Source organism: Schistocerca serialis, chromosome 3, assembly GCF_023864345.2.
Source record: "Schistocerca serialis cubense isolate TAMUIC-IGC-003099 chromosome 3, iqSchSeri2.2, whole genome shotgun sequence".
NCBI classification, from domain to species: domain Eukaryota; kingdom Metazoa; phylum Arthropoda; class Insecta; order Orthoptera; family Acrididae; genus Schistocerca; species Schistocerca serialis.
In genome coordinates, this window is record NC_064640.1 from 995759447 (window position 1) to 995779097 (window position 19651).

Here is a 19651-nt window from a genome sequence, read left to right on the forward strand (position 1 = left end):
GTACGACGACGACAGAAATGCACAGCACATGTCTTCAGGGTGGAAAACTGGAAGCCATGGGAGCCCATGACTGCACCTTATAGATGGCACCCTGTAGGTGATGCTCAGCAACACCAGTACTGGTTGAGCAGTACAAAATGCAGAAGTCGTCTGCATACAGAGGAAGTGAGACAGAGGGCTCAACAGTTGCTGCTAGACCGTAAATAGCCACTAAAAATGGAGGGACACTCAATACAGAGCCCTGCGGGACTTCATTCTCCTGGATATGGGGGGGAATTATGGAAGGCACCAACTTGGACACGGAAAGAACAGAGTGACAGGAAGTTTTGGATAAGAATCTGAAGCAGGCCCCAAAGACCCCATTCACACAATGTGGCAAGGGTACATTGTTGCCAGGTCGTGTTGTATTCTTTATATAACTAAAAAATGACGGCAACCAGGTGTTGGTGTCTGGAAAAGGCTGTTCGGATGGCAGACTCTAGGGACACACAATTATTAGTGGTAGAGCAACCTTGGCGGAAGCCGCCCTGGCATGGAGCCAGTAGGCCACATGACTCCAGGACCCAACCCAACTGCCGGCATGCCATACGTTCCAGCAACTTACAAAGAACGTTTGTGAGGCTGATGGGCCAATACCTATCAACATCAAGCGGGTTTCTTCCAAGTTTGAGCACCGGACTGATGGTGCTCTTCCACCATTGCGATGGAAAGACGCCATCGTACCACATCCAGCTGAAGATGACGAGATGTCACTTGTAGTCAGATGAGAGTTATTTAATCATCTGGCTGTGGATCTGATCAGGCCCACGAGCTGTGTTGGGTCAATGTAGAAGGGCACTAAGGAGCTTCCACTCTGTAAATGGGGTGTTACAGGATTCACTGTGGCATGTAGTGAATGAAAGGACTTTCCCTTCCAGCCATCATTTGAGAGTGCAAAAGGCCGGGCGGTAATTCTCCCATGCAGAGGCTCCAGTGAAGTGCTCTGCAAAGTGCTCGGCAATTGTGTTTGCGTCGGTAGGTAACACACCATTTATGGTAACACCTGTTGGGGTCTGGTACCCGAAAACATGCTTTATCTTTGCACCGGCTTGGGAAGGTGACGTATAGCACTCAACGATCGAGATTTCTCTCTTCCAACATTCCCTGTTTCCATCTTTTGATAAGCTGGCGGACGCGGTCAATAAGCTGTTTAAAGGCCATGAGGTGCTCCAGGGAAGGGTCCCACTTATGCCGCTGTGAAGCTCGCAGACGCTCCTCAATTGCTTCAGCTACTCCCGCTAGCCACCAAGGGACTGTCTTCCGCCGGGGGGGCACTCTAAAGAGTGAGGGATCGTGTTATCTGTTGCAGAAAGAATTGTTGCAGTCACCTGCTCCACCATCACATCGATGTCAGCGAGTGTGGGAGGTTCAACGGTGACAGCAGAGGTGAAAGTTTGCCCACTGCATAGAGAGATTTCTTGCATCTGCCTTACTCTGACAGCCACAGCTTCAAGAGGGGTTTGAAGAGGCACAGTGTCACTACAGACTGTGTTTCAGACATAAACGCTAACTCCACTTGACACACTATTATAGTTGCTAGGTTCCTGTAATATCACTTATAACCGCAGAGGGCAGGGGTTCGCATTGCCAGGAACCAGGTTTCCTGAAGGGCAATGGAGAAAGCAGGTGTAAAGCTTAACAGCTGCCATAGCTCAGCCAGGCGGTGGAAAAAACCGCCTCAATTCCACTGGATGATTACGTGATCATGAGACTGGAAAGGCATGAAACATTCTGTGAGGCAGTTTACGCCTCACGGTCACCTGTTGCCACCGACATATTGCCTTTGCAGTCTATATCCATTGTGTCTGAGGGTCTTGCGAGATCTAGGTTCTTAGCAGACGGCATAATCTCCACCGCATCCTCAGACGCAGAGCTTGTAGGTAGTGGTGGTGTGGGTGCCACCACTATTACCTTCGTCTTAAGGGTCTGCTTTTCGGATTTCTCTCACTGCTCCTTGGGTTTCCCTGGCTGGGAGGACTTCACTGACTAAACCTCTGGGATTGAGCATGAGCATGAAGCCCTACGACCAGCTGCCTTTGAGCTCTTCACAACCACTGGCAGGTGTCTCCTTTCCCACTAGCAGAAATGTGGAAGGGAGTGACCCAAGGGACCCCTTCCTAGCGAGAGAAGGCGAAGAAGACTTACGCTTCTCCGGCTTAGAAGTGGGGTAGACATCCCAGATGGTTTGGGGGAAGGGGGGGGGGGGGTGTTGCTGCTCCTGAAGTAAGTAGTGGTGTGGGAGTAACAGGGAGGGCACGACTGCAATGCAACGACGAGAAAGTGGGCTAAAGATCTCAATGAACAATGGACGCGATGCACCTTGAGGTGCCCTTCCCCAATTGGCTTGCTCTTTGGGAAAATTTTAAAGAGAGGAGGTCAAACCCTATAGAGGCCCATCACAATAAGGCCAAAACGTGTGAAACTCCTTTTAGTCGCCTCTTACGACAGGCAGGAAGAATACTTCAGGCCTATTCTAACCCCTGGACCCACAGGGGTCTTGCACGTAGACTTGAATGACTGTCAGACAGTTAGACCACTGTTGCCAATTCCGTTTGATTAAATAACCGACAGAATTGCATGAATTACCTGGAATTACCCGCCACTCATTTCGAATTTCATCTACTACCGATATGCTATAATACCAGATGCACTAATATTTACTTAGAATAACTGGAATTAAAGTACATAAAGTTTATCCATATTAATTTTAGTTTGGGACGTGTGACACACCAAATCTGATTCCCAGTTCCACAAATTGTGGATTCTCTAGGAATTGACTAGTATCGGAATCTAATGATTCTTACGTCTTATGCATCAATTCTTTGTTATTAAATCTCTTATTTTAGAGTTCTCATTTTATCTTTACCATAGTGCAGTCATATGAAAGTAGATAAAGAAAGGAGCAGAAGAGAAAATTATAGTCAGTCTGAAATTTCTTTGTTTTTAGTAAAACAGTTTAACAATTAAGAATACATTTTTCATCTAGAAACACATGCCAGCTGTTTAATATATTCAGTAACAGTTTTGTTATCAATAATCACTCTACAATAATATTCAGATATTTGATAAGGATTATAAACTGTGTTACATTACAAAGCGATCATTTTCAGGCAATTTTTTTTGTACTGGGTTATCACTACCTAGCTGTTCAATGCACTGTGTGTGTGTGTGTGTGTGTGTGTGTGTGTGTGTGTGTGTGAGAGAGAGAGAGAGAGAGAGAGAGAGAGAGAGAGAGAGAGAGAGAGAGAGAGAGAATGAATGGATGAATGAATGAATGAATGAAGAGTAGAACTGGTAAAAATAAAAAGGACATTATAAATTATAAGCAGTTGTCAGCAACACATACCCTTCCTTGGTTGATCAAGTTTGAATGCTAGTAAAACAACATGCTTCTCTCTCCTATCTTTTGTTCCAAGTAATAAAGGCAAGTGTGCACATTTACTAACTTTTAATAGTGGGAGCATCATCCTATTCCTTTAGTTTAATTGGTAAATTATACACTCTAGCAGAAAAATACTTAAGAAGTACTTTTTTTGTAACTGTCCAGATTTTTGTAACTGTCCCGTTAAAACTGCTCTGGGTAATTTCCCATTTATAAATATCCTGCTCAATGGTTATTTGCCAAGCCCACATCACAACAGGAGAAGGATGGGCTTGCAGCAAGGAACGGGTAGTAGTGCTACAAGAGCTGGAACTCAGTGTTGGTCAAGCATATACTCACTAAAGAGATGGGAGCCTGCTGGGAAGGGGGCAGGGGGAGTTGCTGATATGAGAAGGAAATTATGCTCCATCTGTCCTTTTCCCCTCCTGTCACCAGTTCAGTAGGTTGATAGCACAAACATTAAAAGCTCAAGCAATACCATAAAAAGAAAATTTAGTAAAAAATGTATCAGGACTTGGATGTTCAATACAAGTGTGATGTTTCCCATCACTTTCCAACAAATTCAGAAATGGAATTCATCTGCTTGTTCTTTCTGATTAGGTTTCGTCTCAAACAAGACTGCCATGAACAATGGCTTTCCACATAACGTAAAAGGGATAAAATGGAGTCCCCTAGACAACTTCAAAACAACATTTTAAGAAACAAAGGTAAGCAGATTAACACTAAGGATGAAGCAATGGTCAGAAACTATATAGACTTAAGACAAGCCTACTATTTCTGCTATCCTAGTAGTTCTATCACAGTGAAAAGAAGTGCTAACACACATACTCAAAGAATGAATGAAGCAAGAGCAGCCTTTGCAGACCCATGACCCATCTGGAAACTGAAGGAAAAAAGGAGAATGAAGATCTGAATCTTGCAGAACAATTTTCAATCCACACTTTTCTATGGCTGAACAATGGAAGGGCTGGAGGAGCCTCCAAACTTGAAACAGATGTCTGTTCAATCAGTGCTGAGTTTATCCTGGAAACTCCATCACTGCAGACAAATCAGAATCTTAGTACTGGAGTACAAATATCATTGGCCTGAGTTGGAAAAACTCTTAAAGTCAAAATAAAGAGAACACTGACTGTTCAGTGAAGTCTGATGGAACAAAGTAAGGAATACTGAATTTTGTGGATAACAATAAACAAGGAAAGCAATGTGAGTGGGTACAGACAGAAGTAAAAAAAATTCTTACCCAAGGGCAAGCCAGAGACAGGAAAAAAGTAGTTGTATTTTCCACTGGCATGAAATAAGAGGATGTTCATCTTTAGTTGCTCTTTACCTTGAATGTAATAAAATTATTACCAACAGCTGATCATCAGAACTACTAGAACTTTTTTAATTGTAAAAGCTTGAAGGAACATTACTGGTACATTTGTTCCCAAATAAAAGAAAGAATTTTCACAGTTTCATAAATTGATTTTGATGTTACCAAACAGATAATGTTTACTGCCACTTACCTTTCAGCAGTTTTAAGTAGTCCATTTGTTTTCCCTATATCCTGACGCTTTTTCGTTAGTTTCTTTTTACTTTCATCAAGCTGTTTGCGGGCTGTATCAACTTTTTTACCAACTTCGCCTTCTATTTGTAGATTAATAGATTCCACTTTCACATTTACTTTCTGTGCTTTTTCTAAGGCATCATCATAAGCTGCAAAAAATATGCAACAATAGAAGAGACACCACTTTTGTAAACTACTGAGATAGCCAAGCTTCTTAATAACCCAACCAAGACCAAGGAAGGCCGTATAGTGAAAAATTTCGTGTAGTCACAAATTTTTGTGCTGTGGAAAGAGGGAGTGCCATGAACAACATATTAAAAATCCTGACTGACAGGGTGGAACTGTAGTGGTGGGGTATATTTAACAGTACTTTTTTACATTTTTCTTGAATAACTCGAACTGTGATTTCTAGCAGACATTTTTCCCATACAAAATTAAACGAAATCAAATTTATTGCAAAAAGTCTCTATTCATTTTTTTCTCTAGGGCTAATAGTTTCCTTGTAGCAGGAGACAAAAATGGTGAAGTTATTAAAATTTTTTCAGTGGTATGAAATCAGCGTTTATCATTAAACGAAGTGGTTTAAGAACAAATGTTAAATTTGTGTACCCCATCTAAGTGCAGCAGAATCACATTAAGAGAGAAATTTATGATCTGTGGTGCTACAGGCTGGAATGGTGATGGGAGGGGAGGTGGGGCGTATCTTAAGCACAAGGGAAGTTATGTCACCATTGTTGTCTAGCACACCCCTCCTTCGTAGGTCTGCAAAGTGAAGAGTGAGCAGGTGAGATCACACTCTTTCTACCCCACTAATTGCACCAACATGCCCAGAAGGGTTTATTTTTCGCAAAATGTGTTAACACTACATGGAATAAAGGTAGGTATTGTTAGTAATACTAACATAAGAAATGCGTATGGACAGGATCTGCATAACTCTGCACACTGCTCTACATTGCTAGAGGGCAAATTGATTCTCAGCAATCCTATATGGGAGCTGTAGCAGTCTTTCCTGAAAGGCAATTTTAAAAGCACTGCTCAGTTTTCAGTTTGCAGACAGACAATACCTCTCTGGTATTTTGTCCAGTTCTCTTATGTGAGGAGAAAACAGCTTCACTGGCTTGTTTTTATACAGATGAGCCATTTTCAATTCATTAATTAAACAACGGACTCTCCACGTAGGAATATCAACAACGCAAGGAGACAGATTGCTAATTACTGTAACTGCAAACTACAGCAGCTCAGGAGGAGTTGGCGGTCGTATGTATGCGAGGTGTACTTGCTTGTGTGAATGAATGGTGTGTGTGTGTGTGTGTGTGTGTGTGTGTGTGTGTGTGTGTGTGTGTGTGTTTCTGACAAAGGCTGTGGCTGAAATCTTACGTGTTAAGTGTCTTAATTGTGCCTGTCTGCAACCTCGCGTCATTTTTACAATAAGCAGTAATCTATCTTTTCATATAACTCATTAATTAAGTGTTTATTTGCAGTTGTTACATGAGCTTTCACATAAAATATGTAAAAATGGGCCGGCCGCGGTGGTCTCGCGGTTAAGGCGCTCAGTCCGGAACCGCGCGACTGCTACGGTCGCAGGTTCGAATCCTGCCTCGGGCATGGATGTGTGTGATGTCCTTAGGTTAGTTAGATTTCGGTAGTTCTAAGTTCTAGGGGACTGATGACCACAGATGTTAAGTCCCATAGTGCTCAGAGCCATTTTTTTTTGTAAAAATGGCTGAGAAGTTCTTCATTTGTTAAGTGTGATGTCAGCAACCTATGTAGTGTTTTGGTGAGAAAGGGACTAGATCAGTAAAAGTGGCACTTTGCTGCTGTCCATTATCGACAGAGTGTTGTAAAGCCATGTAACCTATTGTCACTTGGTGGTGAAGTATTGAAAGAGCAGAAAATAAATATTTTGCAGGCTGCATAATATCCCAGCCAGTAATAGTGGAGATATGGAAATCATCATTGACAAATGCATTCTGGGAGCATGATACACTTGAGACAGGTTCTCCAGTGTGGTAGGCAGTTAACAGTTCCAGCAGTTGGGTGTTTTTACATAATCCCGTCTGACAACTCCAAATACATACTCAATAAACTAATAATAAATTCACACAGGAGGTCAGTGAAGTTATTTTGTCTCGTCACATAAGGGAACTGGACAAAAAAATGTAGCGAAGACGCAGTGTCTGTAAACTGAAAAGCAAGCAGCACTCATGGCGAGGGAATTTGATTTTCCCAGAAGAATGATACAGCTGCCATCCTGTCTAGAGCATAGAACAGTATGCAGAGATTCACACAGATTCTGTCCATGTGCATTTCTTAATAACTCTTATCTGTATTCCACATAATGTTATAGCACACTTTGTGAAAAATACCACCCCCCCCCCCCACCTGCAAGGAGCAAATCTGCTTACTCTTCGCCAATGATTCATGAGGCACAGTGCCTAACGGTCAAGACAACATTGTGATACAATGATTCACCCTGTAGCTGCTTCTTCTGATGTAGAGGGACTCTGCCTGGTCGGTCTTCCGTTTGCAGACCTAGGAGGATGGAAATGCATGACCACAATCCAGTGTCTTCCATTATCACACAATCATACACTCCACCTCACATCCTCCCCCCTATTACACCCAGGAACACCATTTATCCCTTGGTAAAACTCTACTGCATTTATATGGGATACATACATTTAACATTTTTTCTTAACCCACTTCACTTAATGATAAAGATTAATTTTATATCAAGGAAACTATTTTTTAATACCTGCCGGGATAACCATGGGTGTTGGAAGATTAACGACAAGGGTTGATAAGCCAGCTGGCCTGGATGTGTCTTTTAGGCTATTTCCCCACTGACTAGGTGAATACTGGGCTGGTACTCAAGTCCTGCCTCAGTTACAAGATTCTCAAACATTTAGAAAACATCTACATGAGTAAATCTACACAGGCAGTTGGGGTACATATAGGGGGTGGGGGTTGTGCCATGTGGTGACACGAAGAGCATTCGCCCACCCCATAAATTAATTGTGCTGATCCTGCATAAGTGCGGGACAAAGGAACTAAAAAAAGAACGGAGAAACACTATTTTTAATAATCAGAGTTTTTTCTGGCCCATGCAATATGGTCACTATTAGCCTTAGAGAAAAAGTGAATAGAACCTTCTTTGAAGGAAATTTAACACAGTTTTATTTTATACTAGGAGACGTTCTTCAGAACCAGTGTTTTTTGAGTTTCTTGAATAACATAAAAGTTACCTTTAAGACCCCTCCCTCCCACTTACACCCCATCAGTGGGTATTTTTAGTATGTTGTTCATAGCACTGGCCCATCCCACCACTGTACGCAAAATTTTTGACTACACAAATTTTTCCCCAATTTTCCTTCATTGACTAAACTATAATAATTTAATTTCTAGATTCAAATGGAGTACAAAAATAAAAAAATATTTTTATTTAGTTTCTGCACATTATATGAAGCAAAACATTAAAAATTATTGGTATATTTGTAAATGATGTTTTCTACAGCACTCTTAGCAAAAAAGACAGGAACATTACTTCAGCTGGAACATCATCCCAAAGAATAGAAGATCTTCATAACTAAATACAATTTCTTTATGGAAATGCTAAGCAAATTAAATACAAAATGTTGAAGCTGAAATAATAATCATACTAATACCAACTTGCATAACCAACCAAATGAGGTAATCATTATGAGGGGATACTAAAATCAGTGTTTATAATTGAACACAAAATGCCTTACTGAAATGTTTTAGAGTGTTACATAGAAATAGCATTTTGATAAGCATGCAATACATTGATGCCTAGATACTTTCCACAACCCAAAATACTACAAAAAACTGGAAGCTGGAGACTTTAAGCAAATTTACAGCACTATGATAAAACTGAAATATGTAATTATAAAATTCTTTAGGATTAAATGAGACCACTCATTGGAAAGCAGAAGTATTGACCCATCGACAGTAACACCCCTCCGAAAGAGATATTCCATCACCCACGCAACCTATACAACAGCCTAGTCCATCTGTATACCACTGCAGCTGCCAACCTGTAGGATCATACGCATGTGAAACCCCCAGATGCAAGTCCTGCTGAATCTACCTAGCCAGCACCTTTCTGCCCCATCAGAGGAAGGGCCACCTGTGGAAGTAGCTGTGTCGCACACAAACTCTGCTACAATAACTGCACAGCTTTTCATGTCAGTATGGCACCCAAAAAGATGTCCACTGTAATAAATGGCCACTGCCAAACTGTGGCCAAAAGCAAAGTTGAACAACCAGTGGCATAACTTACTTGAATTCAATGGCTGCTTCACACACTTTGCCATCTGGATCCTTCCCTCCACCACCATCTATTCTGAATTATGCAGATATGAATTATCCTTGCACCACATCCTTCACTACTTCCTGGATTCAATCTTGATTAACTTCCTGTCCCCACACCATCTACTTGGACATCTACATCTACATCGATACTCTGCAAATCACATTTAAGTGCCTGGCAGGGGGTTCATCAAACCACCTTCACTATTATCTATTATTCCAATCTCTTATACCGCACGGAAAGAATGAACACCTATATCTTTCCGTAAAAGCTCTAATTTCCCTTATTTTATCGTGGTGATCATTTTGCCCTATGTAGGTCAGTGTCAACAAAATATTTTCGCATTCGGAGGAGAAAGTTGGTGATTGGAATTTAGTGAGAAAATTGCGTCGCAACGAAAAATGCCTTTCTTTTAATGATTTCCAGCCCAAATCCTGTATCTTTTCTCTCTCCCATATTTCGCGATAACACAAAACGTGCTGCCTTTCTTTGAACTTTTTCGATTTACTCCATCAGTTCTACCTGGTAAGAATACCATACCACGCAGCAGTATTCTAAAAGAGGATGGACAAGTGTAGGGTAGGCAGTCTCCTTACTAGGTCTGTTACATTTTCTAAGTGTCCTGCAAAAAAAACCCAGCCTTTGGTTAGCCTTTCCCCCACAACATTTTCTATGTATTCTTTCCAATTTAAGTTGTTCGTAATTGTAATACCTAGGTATTTAGTTGAATTTACAGCTTTTAGATTAGACTGATTTATCATGTAACCGAAGTTTAACGAGTTCCTTTTAGCACTCATGTGGATGACCTCACACTTTCCGTTATTCAGGGTCAACTGCCACTTTTCGCATCATTCAGATATTTTTTCGAAATCTTTTTGCAGTTTGTTTTGATCTTCTAATTACTTTATTAGTCGATAAATGACAGTGTCATCCGCAAACAACCGAAGACGGCTGCTCAGATTGTCTCCCAAAACTTTTATATAAATAAGGAACAGCAGAGGGCCTACAACACTACCTTGGGAAATGCCTGAAATCACTTCTGTTTTACTCGATGACTTTCTGTCAATTACTATGAACTGTAACCTCTCTGACAGGAAATCGCAAATTCAGTCACATAACTGAGACGATATTCCATAAGCACGCAATTTCACTACAAGTCGCTTGTGTGGTATGGCGTCAAAAGCCTTCCGGAAATCCAGGAATACGGAATCGATCTGAAATCCCTTGTCAATAGCACTCAGCACTTCACGTGAATAAAGAGCTAGTTGTGTTTCACAGCAGCAATGTTTTCTAAACATATGTTGACTGTGTGTCAATAGACTGTTTCCTTCGAGATAATGCATAATATTCTAACACAATATGTGTTCTAAAATCCTGCTGCATATCGACGTTAACAATATGGGCCTGTAATTTAGTGGATTACTCCTACTACCTTTCTTGAATATTGGTGTGACCTGTGCAACTTGTCTTTGGCTATGGATTTTTCGTCGAGTGAACAGTTGTATATGATTGTTAAGTATGGAGCACAGTCTGGACCAGAAGACTTGCTTTTATTAAGTGATTTAAGTCGCTTCACTACTCCGAGGATATTTACTTCTACGTTACTCATGTTGGCAGCTGTTTTTGATTCGAATTCTGGAATATTTACTTTGCCTTCTTTTTTGAAGGCATTTCGGAAGGCTGTGTTTAGTAACTCTGCTTTGGCAGCACTGTCCTCGATAGTATCTCCATTGCTATTGTGCAGAGAAGGCACTGATTGTTTCTTGCCGCTAATGTACTTCACGCACGACCAGAATTTCTTTGGATTTTCTGCCAGGTTTCGAGACAAAGTTTCGTTGTGGAAATTGTTACAGGAGTCTTGCACTGAACTGCGCGCAAAGTTTCAGGCTTCTGTAAAGGATCGCCAATCTTGAGGATTTTGCTTCTGTTTTAATTTGGCACGTTTGTTTCATTGTTTTTTGTTGTTTCTGCAACAGTGTTCTAAACAGTTTGGTGTACCAAAGAGGATCAGCTCCGTCGTTTTTTAGTTTATTTGGTATAAACCTCTCAATTGCTGCCGATACTATTTCTTTGAAATGAAGCCACATCTGGTCTACACTTAATAATAAGGAATGAGTTGAGATTGTCTCTTAGGAAGGTGTCAAGTGAATTTTTATCTACTTTTTTGAATAGTTATATTTTTTGCTTATCTTTCGAGGATTTGGGGATTACAATATTCAATCTCACTACGACAAACCTGTGTTCACTAATCCCTGAATCGTTTTTGATGCTCGTTATTAACTCAGGATTATTTGTTGCTAAGAGGTCAAGTGTGTTTCCCAACCGTTTGCTATTCGCGTGGTCTCATGAACTAACTGCTGGAAATAATTCTCAGAGAATGCGTTTAGCACAGTTTCGGATGATATTTTATGTGTACCTCTGGAATTAAACATGTATTTTCGCCAACATATTGAGGGTAAATTAAAGTAACCATTAACTATTATCGTACGAGTCGGGTACTTTTTTGAAATAGAACTCAAGTTTTCTTTGAACCTTTCAGCAACTGTATCATCTGAAATGGGAGGTAGGTAAAAGGATCCAATTATTATTTTATTCCGGTTGCCAACAATAACCTCTGCCCAGACTAAATCACAGGAAGTATCTACTTCAATTTCGCGACAAGTTAAACGACTTCTAACAGCAACGAACATGCCACCGCCAACCGTGTTTAGCCTATCTTTTCTGAACACCGTTAGGTTCTTCGCCACCCGACAGTTTCTTCACTTCCTGTACCAGCAGCCCTCCCAGTCCGTATCTCCTTACCACCTTAAACAAGTGCTGCTTCCCCCAGCTCTGACATCTGCTCACATGCCTACACCGTGTGCCTGCCACTTCTCCCTCTCTTATTTCTACCCAACAAACCAACTGCCTCCTGCCAAGCTGCTAGCTACCCACACCCAAGCCCTCTTCCTGACTCCCACCTCCCCCTAATTCACCTGCCAAACAGTAATCCTGGCACCGTGCGTCCAGCTAGCACTATGCAGGGGCAAGCGCACATGCAAATTTTCTTTCCTTTTTGTGTGTCGCTGTCAATGACTCAAAGCTGCTGCTTTTCGATGATTAGGCTCCTTTCTCCTAAGGTATTTATATACTACAAAACTTTCCCACTTTAATGATGAAATTCATCCTTCTATTTGAAAAAATGTTACTGGATACACTCACTCGAAGGAAGGAAGGAAGGAAAAATGGATCAACCTAGTGCCAAGCTGTTTGCTATTTTAAATCGACATAGATTAGTGCAGTAAAATTTATGACATGCTTAGTAACACAACTGGATTATGCCGATCTTGAGTATATACAATTTTTTGTAATGTTTCTCAGGATTATACACAGGTTATTGTGCTTATAACAAACTAATTCAACAAAAAAACTTATTAAAACACTTGGATCCTCAAATCCAATATGCACAACACCAAATACAAATTATGTGAAAAGCATCTCCACATCTGGTCTCCTGTGTTCACGAAACTGGCAGAAACGGTATGCCTCGATTTTTTTGGCCCCAGCTGAATAACTTACTACATATGAGCATAACAACTTAATTACATAGTCGGTCCCAGTTAGGATCCACCACAGACACCTTTTCAATGAACAAGTTCGAAAGCATCCTTAACTGATACTACACGTAACGCAAAAAAATTAAATTTTCTGTAAAATGATCAAATTATTTGACAGTACAAAGGTTATCCAATTACACAATTTCTTTCACTCAGTATACTGAGCGTTTAGTGAGTGTGTGTGGTGTGATTTGCTCGTAACTGTAAACCTAAACAGGTAACAGTTTGTTAGATACCTTCTTTTGTTTCCTGTAGTCTTGCAGTCAGAGCTTTGACTTTTGATACTTCAGGTAGAACTTGCTTCACTTTTTGTTCTTGTTTCTTTACCTGAGTCTCGAGGGTAGGCATTTCATCCACCAATGTCTGGAGAAAAAAAATTCTTGTGTACACAAATGATGACACTATTACACAATATGTTCTTACTGAATTTAAGCACGTGATGAAATTTTTAATATGCAAACATCCCATTTGTAAGGTTATGATAATAGCGATAATTTTTTCTTCACTTCTAGGTATTAGCAGGATTTTATATCTACATTCAACATGGTTCTTATGGCTGCAACATTATGGTATGTACTGCAGGTACAGATGGAAGATAACCAAAATAAATTAACTACAACTCGCAAACTAATATTACATACATTTATGGCTTACAATGTTGCCTAAGAACAGTGCCAATTTTTTTACTGAATATCACGTCCTCAATAGATTAAAATATGGAAATGCCTGGTTGCACCACCAACCACCAGATGATATTCCCCCTTGTTCCATGTAGCCTGCAGTAAGCTTGGTGTAACTGATGCCATAGCAAACCTTAAGTGATCTTTCAGGTGCTGATCACTTTTGGTCTTTTTCCACATAATACCACGAGAAAAAATTTTAATGCAGTAATTTGCTGTCAAGACTGAAATGTGACAGAGCTTCATCTACCTGGAAGATCGTTTTATGTGGTAGTTGTGGGAAAGACATACTGTTCCAAGCCTACCCAAGCACAAAATTCCCGTTACTGTCAGTTTTAAGAAGAAGAAGAAGAAGAAGAAGAAGAAGAATCCACATGTGAGACGTGGATTTTCACTGCCCACTTTCTATCCCATTATCCCACTAACATGAGACACAGCTTCATCAGAGAAACAACAGTTTGAGGTAATCACATGACATATCAATCCATTGCAGCATTTCTAATGTGATGTTCATACATACAACTTTGTCATTAGGTTTTACTGCACAAAACATTTGAACCTTCTATGCTCTTAGACTGAGCTTTTAGTACAACTCATCTGTCACTCTTGAACATGAACTAACTGCAAGCTAGCAGTATGAACAGGTTTATACAGGCTCTGCTGAAATGCTTCTCTAACGTGACTGAAATTTTCTTCGGAGATCTGTGGCTTTTCAGATTTTACATGTAACAGACTACCTGTTGCTCAATGTTTATTGTTCCAGAATCTTGAACACTTCTTCCTCCCATGCAGCTGACGTTCCTATTGGGTTCTAAAACATTGAAACGATGTAACCAATTGCAAATGTGCCAGTCGCAAAACACACTGAACTTGCTCTTGTAGTGTTGCCATTTTAACTATTTTAACTGAATATGTTTGTGACTCTTCAGCGCAATCTACCACAAAGTGAAAAAAGTGGTCCAACTAAAACATTAATATTTCTTTACGTATTACACCAATACGTAATAAAAAAATGGGGGTTCCTATTTTTAAAAAACGCAGTTGATATCCATTTGGCCTATGGTAGCGTCATCTAGCGGGCCAACTATAGCGCCTTCTGGTTTCCCCCTTCAAGCTAGACAAGTTTGTAGTTTTTTGTTTGACGCTTTTTTCCTGAGATAATGGACCACCCCGTATACAGCTACAGAACATTCCAGTACAATGAGTCTTGCCATTAATGGATACTTCTAGAATGTACTCAAACCGAATATAGAAATTAAAATTGTACCGTCCAGGTGAGTTTTGAACTCACAACCTATGACGCAACAGTTTAGTATCATATCCACTACACCACGATGCTACTCAGCTTCTTCTGTGACAGTATTATCAGCAGGCAATGTGAATTTGGAACAGCTCACATAATATTGTAAGCTGCACTAACATTATGAACAATTATTCTTCAAGTTTTAACACTTTGTCTTATGTTTCAGTGGGTAGCATTATTCGAATCTAATTAGATGATATTGACTGTAGACATCTAGATGGCCTAATAGCCTTTGTTGTATTTACATTTTGGAAGACCTGTTGTTAGGTACTGCACTTTCATGTTAAAGTTTTTAGTAACTATGGTTGTCCAGCGATTCTAATAAAAGTTTCCCGAGTTTTCCAGGTTAACTTTTGTATTTTTCCACAGTCACATTGTGCTTCATCTGTAACAATTTGTCACAGATTTTATGACAATCTACACATTTGTTGACAGGAACTTGATGGTGGCTACACTCCAAGTTAAAAAAAATTGGTTCATTTTAACCATGAAATAAAACACACCAGGACCTGACAACAGAATGAAGTGTCTACCAGGTGTACCAGTATGAAATGAGCATTAAGACGCAAATGTGTCGATAGGGAACATTTGTTGTTAACGAGCCTTAATTTTTTTATTATTTATTTTTTTATTTTGTTTGGATGGTATGACATCTGTCTAAGATATGTAGTATACATCAAGTCATGGAACAAACAACATCGTATGTTTTCATCATGTTAACTATGTCGAATTTTGTACCAGAAAGTGATGATTTGCTGAAAGCATTAATTTTTTGTTTGCATTTGAAAAAAAGTGCTGCAGAGTCGCATTGAATGCTTGTCGAGGCATATGGTGATCATGCTCTATTAGAAGCAACATGCAAAAGATGGTTTCAATGAATCAGAAATAATGATTTTGATGTAAGAAATGAAGAACTTGGAAGACCACCAAAAAAGTTCGAAGACGCCGAATTGCAAGCAATATTGGATGAAGATAATAATTTGAGTCAGAAGCAAATGACAGCAATGCTAAATGTTGCACAACAAACAATTTCTGACCGTTTGAAAGCTATGGGAAAGATCCAAAAGTGTGGAAAATGGGTGCCACATGAATTTAATGGAAGACGGACGGAAAACCAAAAAACCATTTGTCAAATTTTGCTTCAAAGACATGAAAGAAAATTAATTTTGTATCAAATTGTTACTGGCGATGAAAAATGGATTTATTTTAAGAATACTAAAGGGAAAAAAATCATGGGTTAATTCGGGACAACCATCAACGTCGACTGCAAAACCAAATCAATTAGGCAAGAAGACAATGCTCTGTGTTTGGTGGGATCAGAAAGGTCTGTTGTATCATGAGCTTCTAAAACTGGGTGAAACTGAATACTAATCGCTACAGACAACAAATGATCAATTTGAGCTATAAATTGATCGAAAAAAGACCAGAATGGGCTAGAAGACAAGGCAAAGTAATTTTTTTACACGACAATGCACGTGCACACAAAGCAGAACTGGTTCAGGATGCAATCAAAACACTTGGCTGGGAGCTGCTACCCCACCCGCCGTATTCACCTGACTTGGCTACCATTTGCTTTCATCAATAGGACATGCATTGGCTGTGGAACACTTCGATTCCTACGAAGAAGTGGAAAATTGGGTGTCTGATTGGTTTGCTTCAGACGACAAACATTCCTATTGGCGTGGTGTCCACAAATTGCCAGAAAGGTGGTCAAAATGTATAGAAAGAAATAGTCAGTACTTTGAATAAAATGTTTTTACTTTTCAATTCAAAATTAGTATTTCATTTTCACACAAAAAAAAAAAGCATTTCCATTAAGAACAATCAGCCGTTGGAAGTACAAATCGACATAAAAACAAAAAACCATTATCTACATCAACAAAGAACAACACTTTTTTGCGAAGACATCTAAGAATAAGATTCAAATACAATTTGAACAAAAAGTTTGGGGAGGGATACTAATAGACTAGTTTGATAATGACACATACACGGCCATTAAGTGAAGTCATAAGCAGGTATTTTTAGTGACAGAACTTATCCTTTAATCTGAGAAACTTTCTCAGTTTTATCCACAAGTTTTGTTTCCTTACTTTGCAGCTGTCTTTGCTTTCTCTAATCTTTCCTCTTCATCTCATTTTCTTTTGAAGACTTCTCAGCTGCCCTTTTCTCTGCTCCTACTTCACTGTAGCTACCACACACATTTCAGCAACTGTATTACCTGTTTTATGAAGGGTACAGATCAAGCACTCCCTGTGGACTTAACTGCATCATGAATAGTATGAATTGCTATTGGAGATTCCTGGGTCAGATTTTCGACCTGAATGGAGGTGTTACAAGAGAAACACATGAATTTCAAGCAAAGCTAGACAATAGATCTCAAGTTTGCCTGCACCATATGCTCAGTTGCTGACTCGGCATGGCAGTTTACATTAACTTCTCTTGTATCTTTGTAAAAAGAATCATCATGTAAAGACAGGAATTTGGACAGTTCAATCAGCACATAAGGCTCAAGCTCTGATAAGGAAGAAGCTTGTACATAACGAAGCCACGTCTGAAAATTTGTCCAAACTGCAAATCTCAGAAGAGTAGACCAGTCACTCTGACCCTGAAGATTTTTTGTTTGTTACTGTGCATGAGTCGCTGCACATATACAGCCTGCTGCCACCAATGTAAATTCCTCATTGTGTGACACCTATCAGAGGACATTCAAAGCTGTGAGACATCGTTGTTTAGTTAGAAAGTAATATCTTTTGAAGGGTCAATGTGACCCTGGAGAACACGTTGTTTAACTGTTCTGTCACTGAGTGTGTAGTTGATTTACGTGGAAATAGTACACGGAAATGATATTTTACTACCTTATTTACTCGAATCTAAGCCGCACTTTTTTTCCGGTTTTTGTAATCCAAAAAACCGCCTGCGGCTTAGAATCGAGTGCAAAGCAAGCGGAAGTTCTGAAAAATGTTGGTAGGTGCCGCCACAACTAACTTCTGCCGTCGAATGTATGTAGCGCTACACAGGCATGCTGTGTAGGCAACGAGATAAATACTGGCGCCAAAACCTCTGCGTCAGTAAATAAATAAAGAAAAAAAGGTGGAAGACGAGCTTTTTTTTCTCCACCCCGAGTTTCGACCACTGCATTTTCATACATTATCCAACGAAGTAAATACAAATTACGTACTGTTCATCTTTGAAAGTAGCAGAATTTCAATGTACTACGAAAATCCGACTGGCAAGACTGTTGCTAATAGGAACCTGATGAAATGTGAATCACATGCAGTATTCTCTTCACCATAAGAATAATACGAATATAAACATTTTGCCATGTATTCTTTCCTGTTGTTGCTATCTCATTTAAATACTGTCTGCCTAATAAACTACGAAACTAGAGTGAGACAACAGCAAACGCGGAAGAAAATATGTATCGTGTCCTGTTTATATTCGTATTATTTTTATGCCTAATAGTGATACAGTCAGAAATGAAGCACGGCAACTGACTAGATTTTTAAATCTAAAATGACTAATTTCTGTGCAGAATCTGATTTACTAAAGAAGCGGCCGCAAAGATTTTCAAACGGAGAAAAATTTTCGCCTAACTCTCGTTCAGAACATGTTCTATAATACGCAGTCTATTATTTGGTTGTTGTTGATCATTATCAAAGAAAGCAGCAGTGTAAGTAACAACAAGTAGCAGTCATTTGCCATTGTTTTGCTAATGAGACAATTCCTCTCTTTTTTTAATCGTAAGCGGCAGTAGCGCGCACAAAAGCAAGCCATGCCACGGGCGGCAACAGGCCGTAAACACGCACTATCAGAATGCGACAAACAATGCATGACGCAGTACAGTAATGCAATTTCAGCTTAGAGTGACGTAAACACCTATAACAAAGAAAACGGCACTTACCAGAACAAAGCAAAATAAGCAATCGATTCAAACCAGACGAAGCACGTGAAAAAGGAAGGGTACCCGTATAAATACGGACGGAGCACCTGACGCATAGCAATGGCTACCTGGTAAAGCTTAACTGCTAAGCTTACGACTCGAACCAAACTATTGTAGCTTTATCGTCTTTCATTCGATCTAAATTGTGTCTCATATTACAATGGACCAACTTTGTTTCGATTTGAAGGTGCGGCCTAAAACTTTTCTCTCCCCTTGAATTTCGAGTCTCAAATTTCAGGTGCGGCTTAGATTCGGGATTTTTTTTTCCTTGATTTCGAGTCTCATTTTTCAGGTGCAGCTTAGATTCGAGTAAATACGGTAATGGAAGATACTACACAGAAAGCATTATCAGAACAACTCAATCGTGAAAGTGACGTACGTGACTCGTGATAAAATTTATTCTGGAGCTGAGGACAATGGCAAATCTGATCAGTCTGCCAAATCTTCAGACGGCGATGAAGAAATACAGTCATTCACAGTGAAAATGGTCATTGTTGGAACACAGCTCTCCCTACTCCCGCAACTGGTAACATTTTAGTCCTTATTGCAACAGTGTAGACATGATCAACAAATTTATGAATAACCGAGAACAACACAACGTATTTGAGTAATACGTGCACTTCATTTGATGAATAGAATCTTAATGTAATTAAACCGCAAATAAAGGCTTTAGACCTAGATCACTTTCAAGTTTCTTCATTGAAAAGTTTCCATGGCAGTTTTTACCTAGTCTCAAATTTTAATACAATGATGATTGAATAGTACATAAGAGGGGCGAAATACAATTAGAATATTTTATACTGAAAATGGACTCGCACATTGGAACACGTGAGGC

At 39.7% G+C, this 19651-nt stretch overlaps 1 protein-coding gene across 1 annotated transcript in view; it reads right to left on the reverse strand.

Annotated features, from left to right (window-relative positions):
• LOC126471446 (structural maintenance of chromosomes protein 4-like) overlaps positions 1 to 19651 on the reverse strand; it is a 252910-nt gene that overhangs the window by 83465 nt on the left and 149794 nt on the right. The window contains exons 14-15 of the mRNA XM_050099628.1: positions 13130 to 13256; positions 4927 to 5116 (exon numbers count right to left, since the gene is read on the reverse strand). Coding sequence (XP_049955585.1) covers positions 4927 to 5116; positions 13130 to 13256 — 317 coding nt within the window. The remainder of the gene's footprint in view (positions 1 to 4926; positions 5117 to 13129; positions 13257 to 19651) is intronic.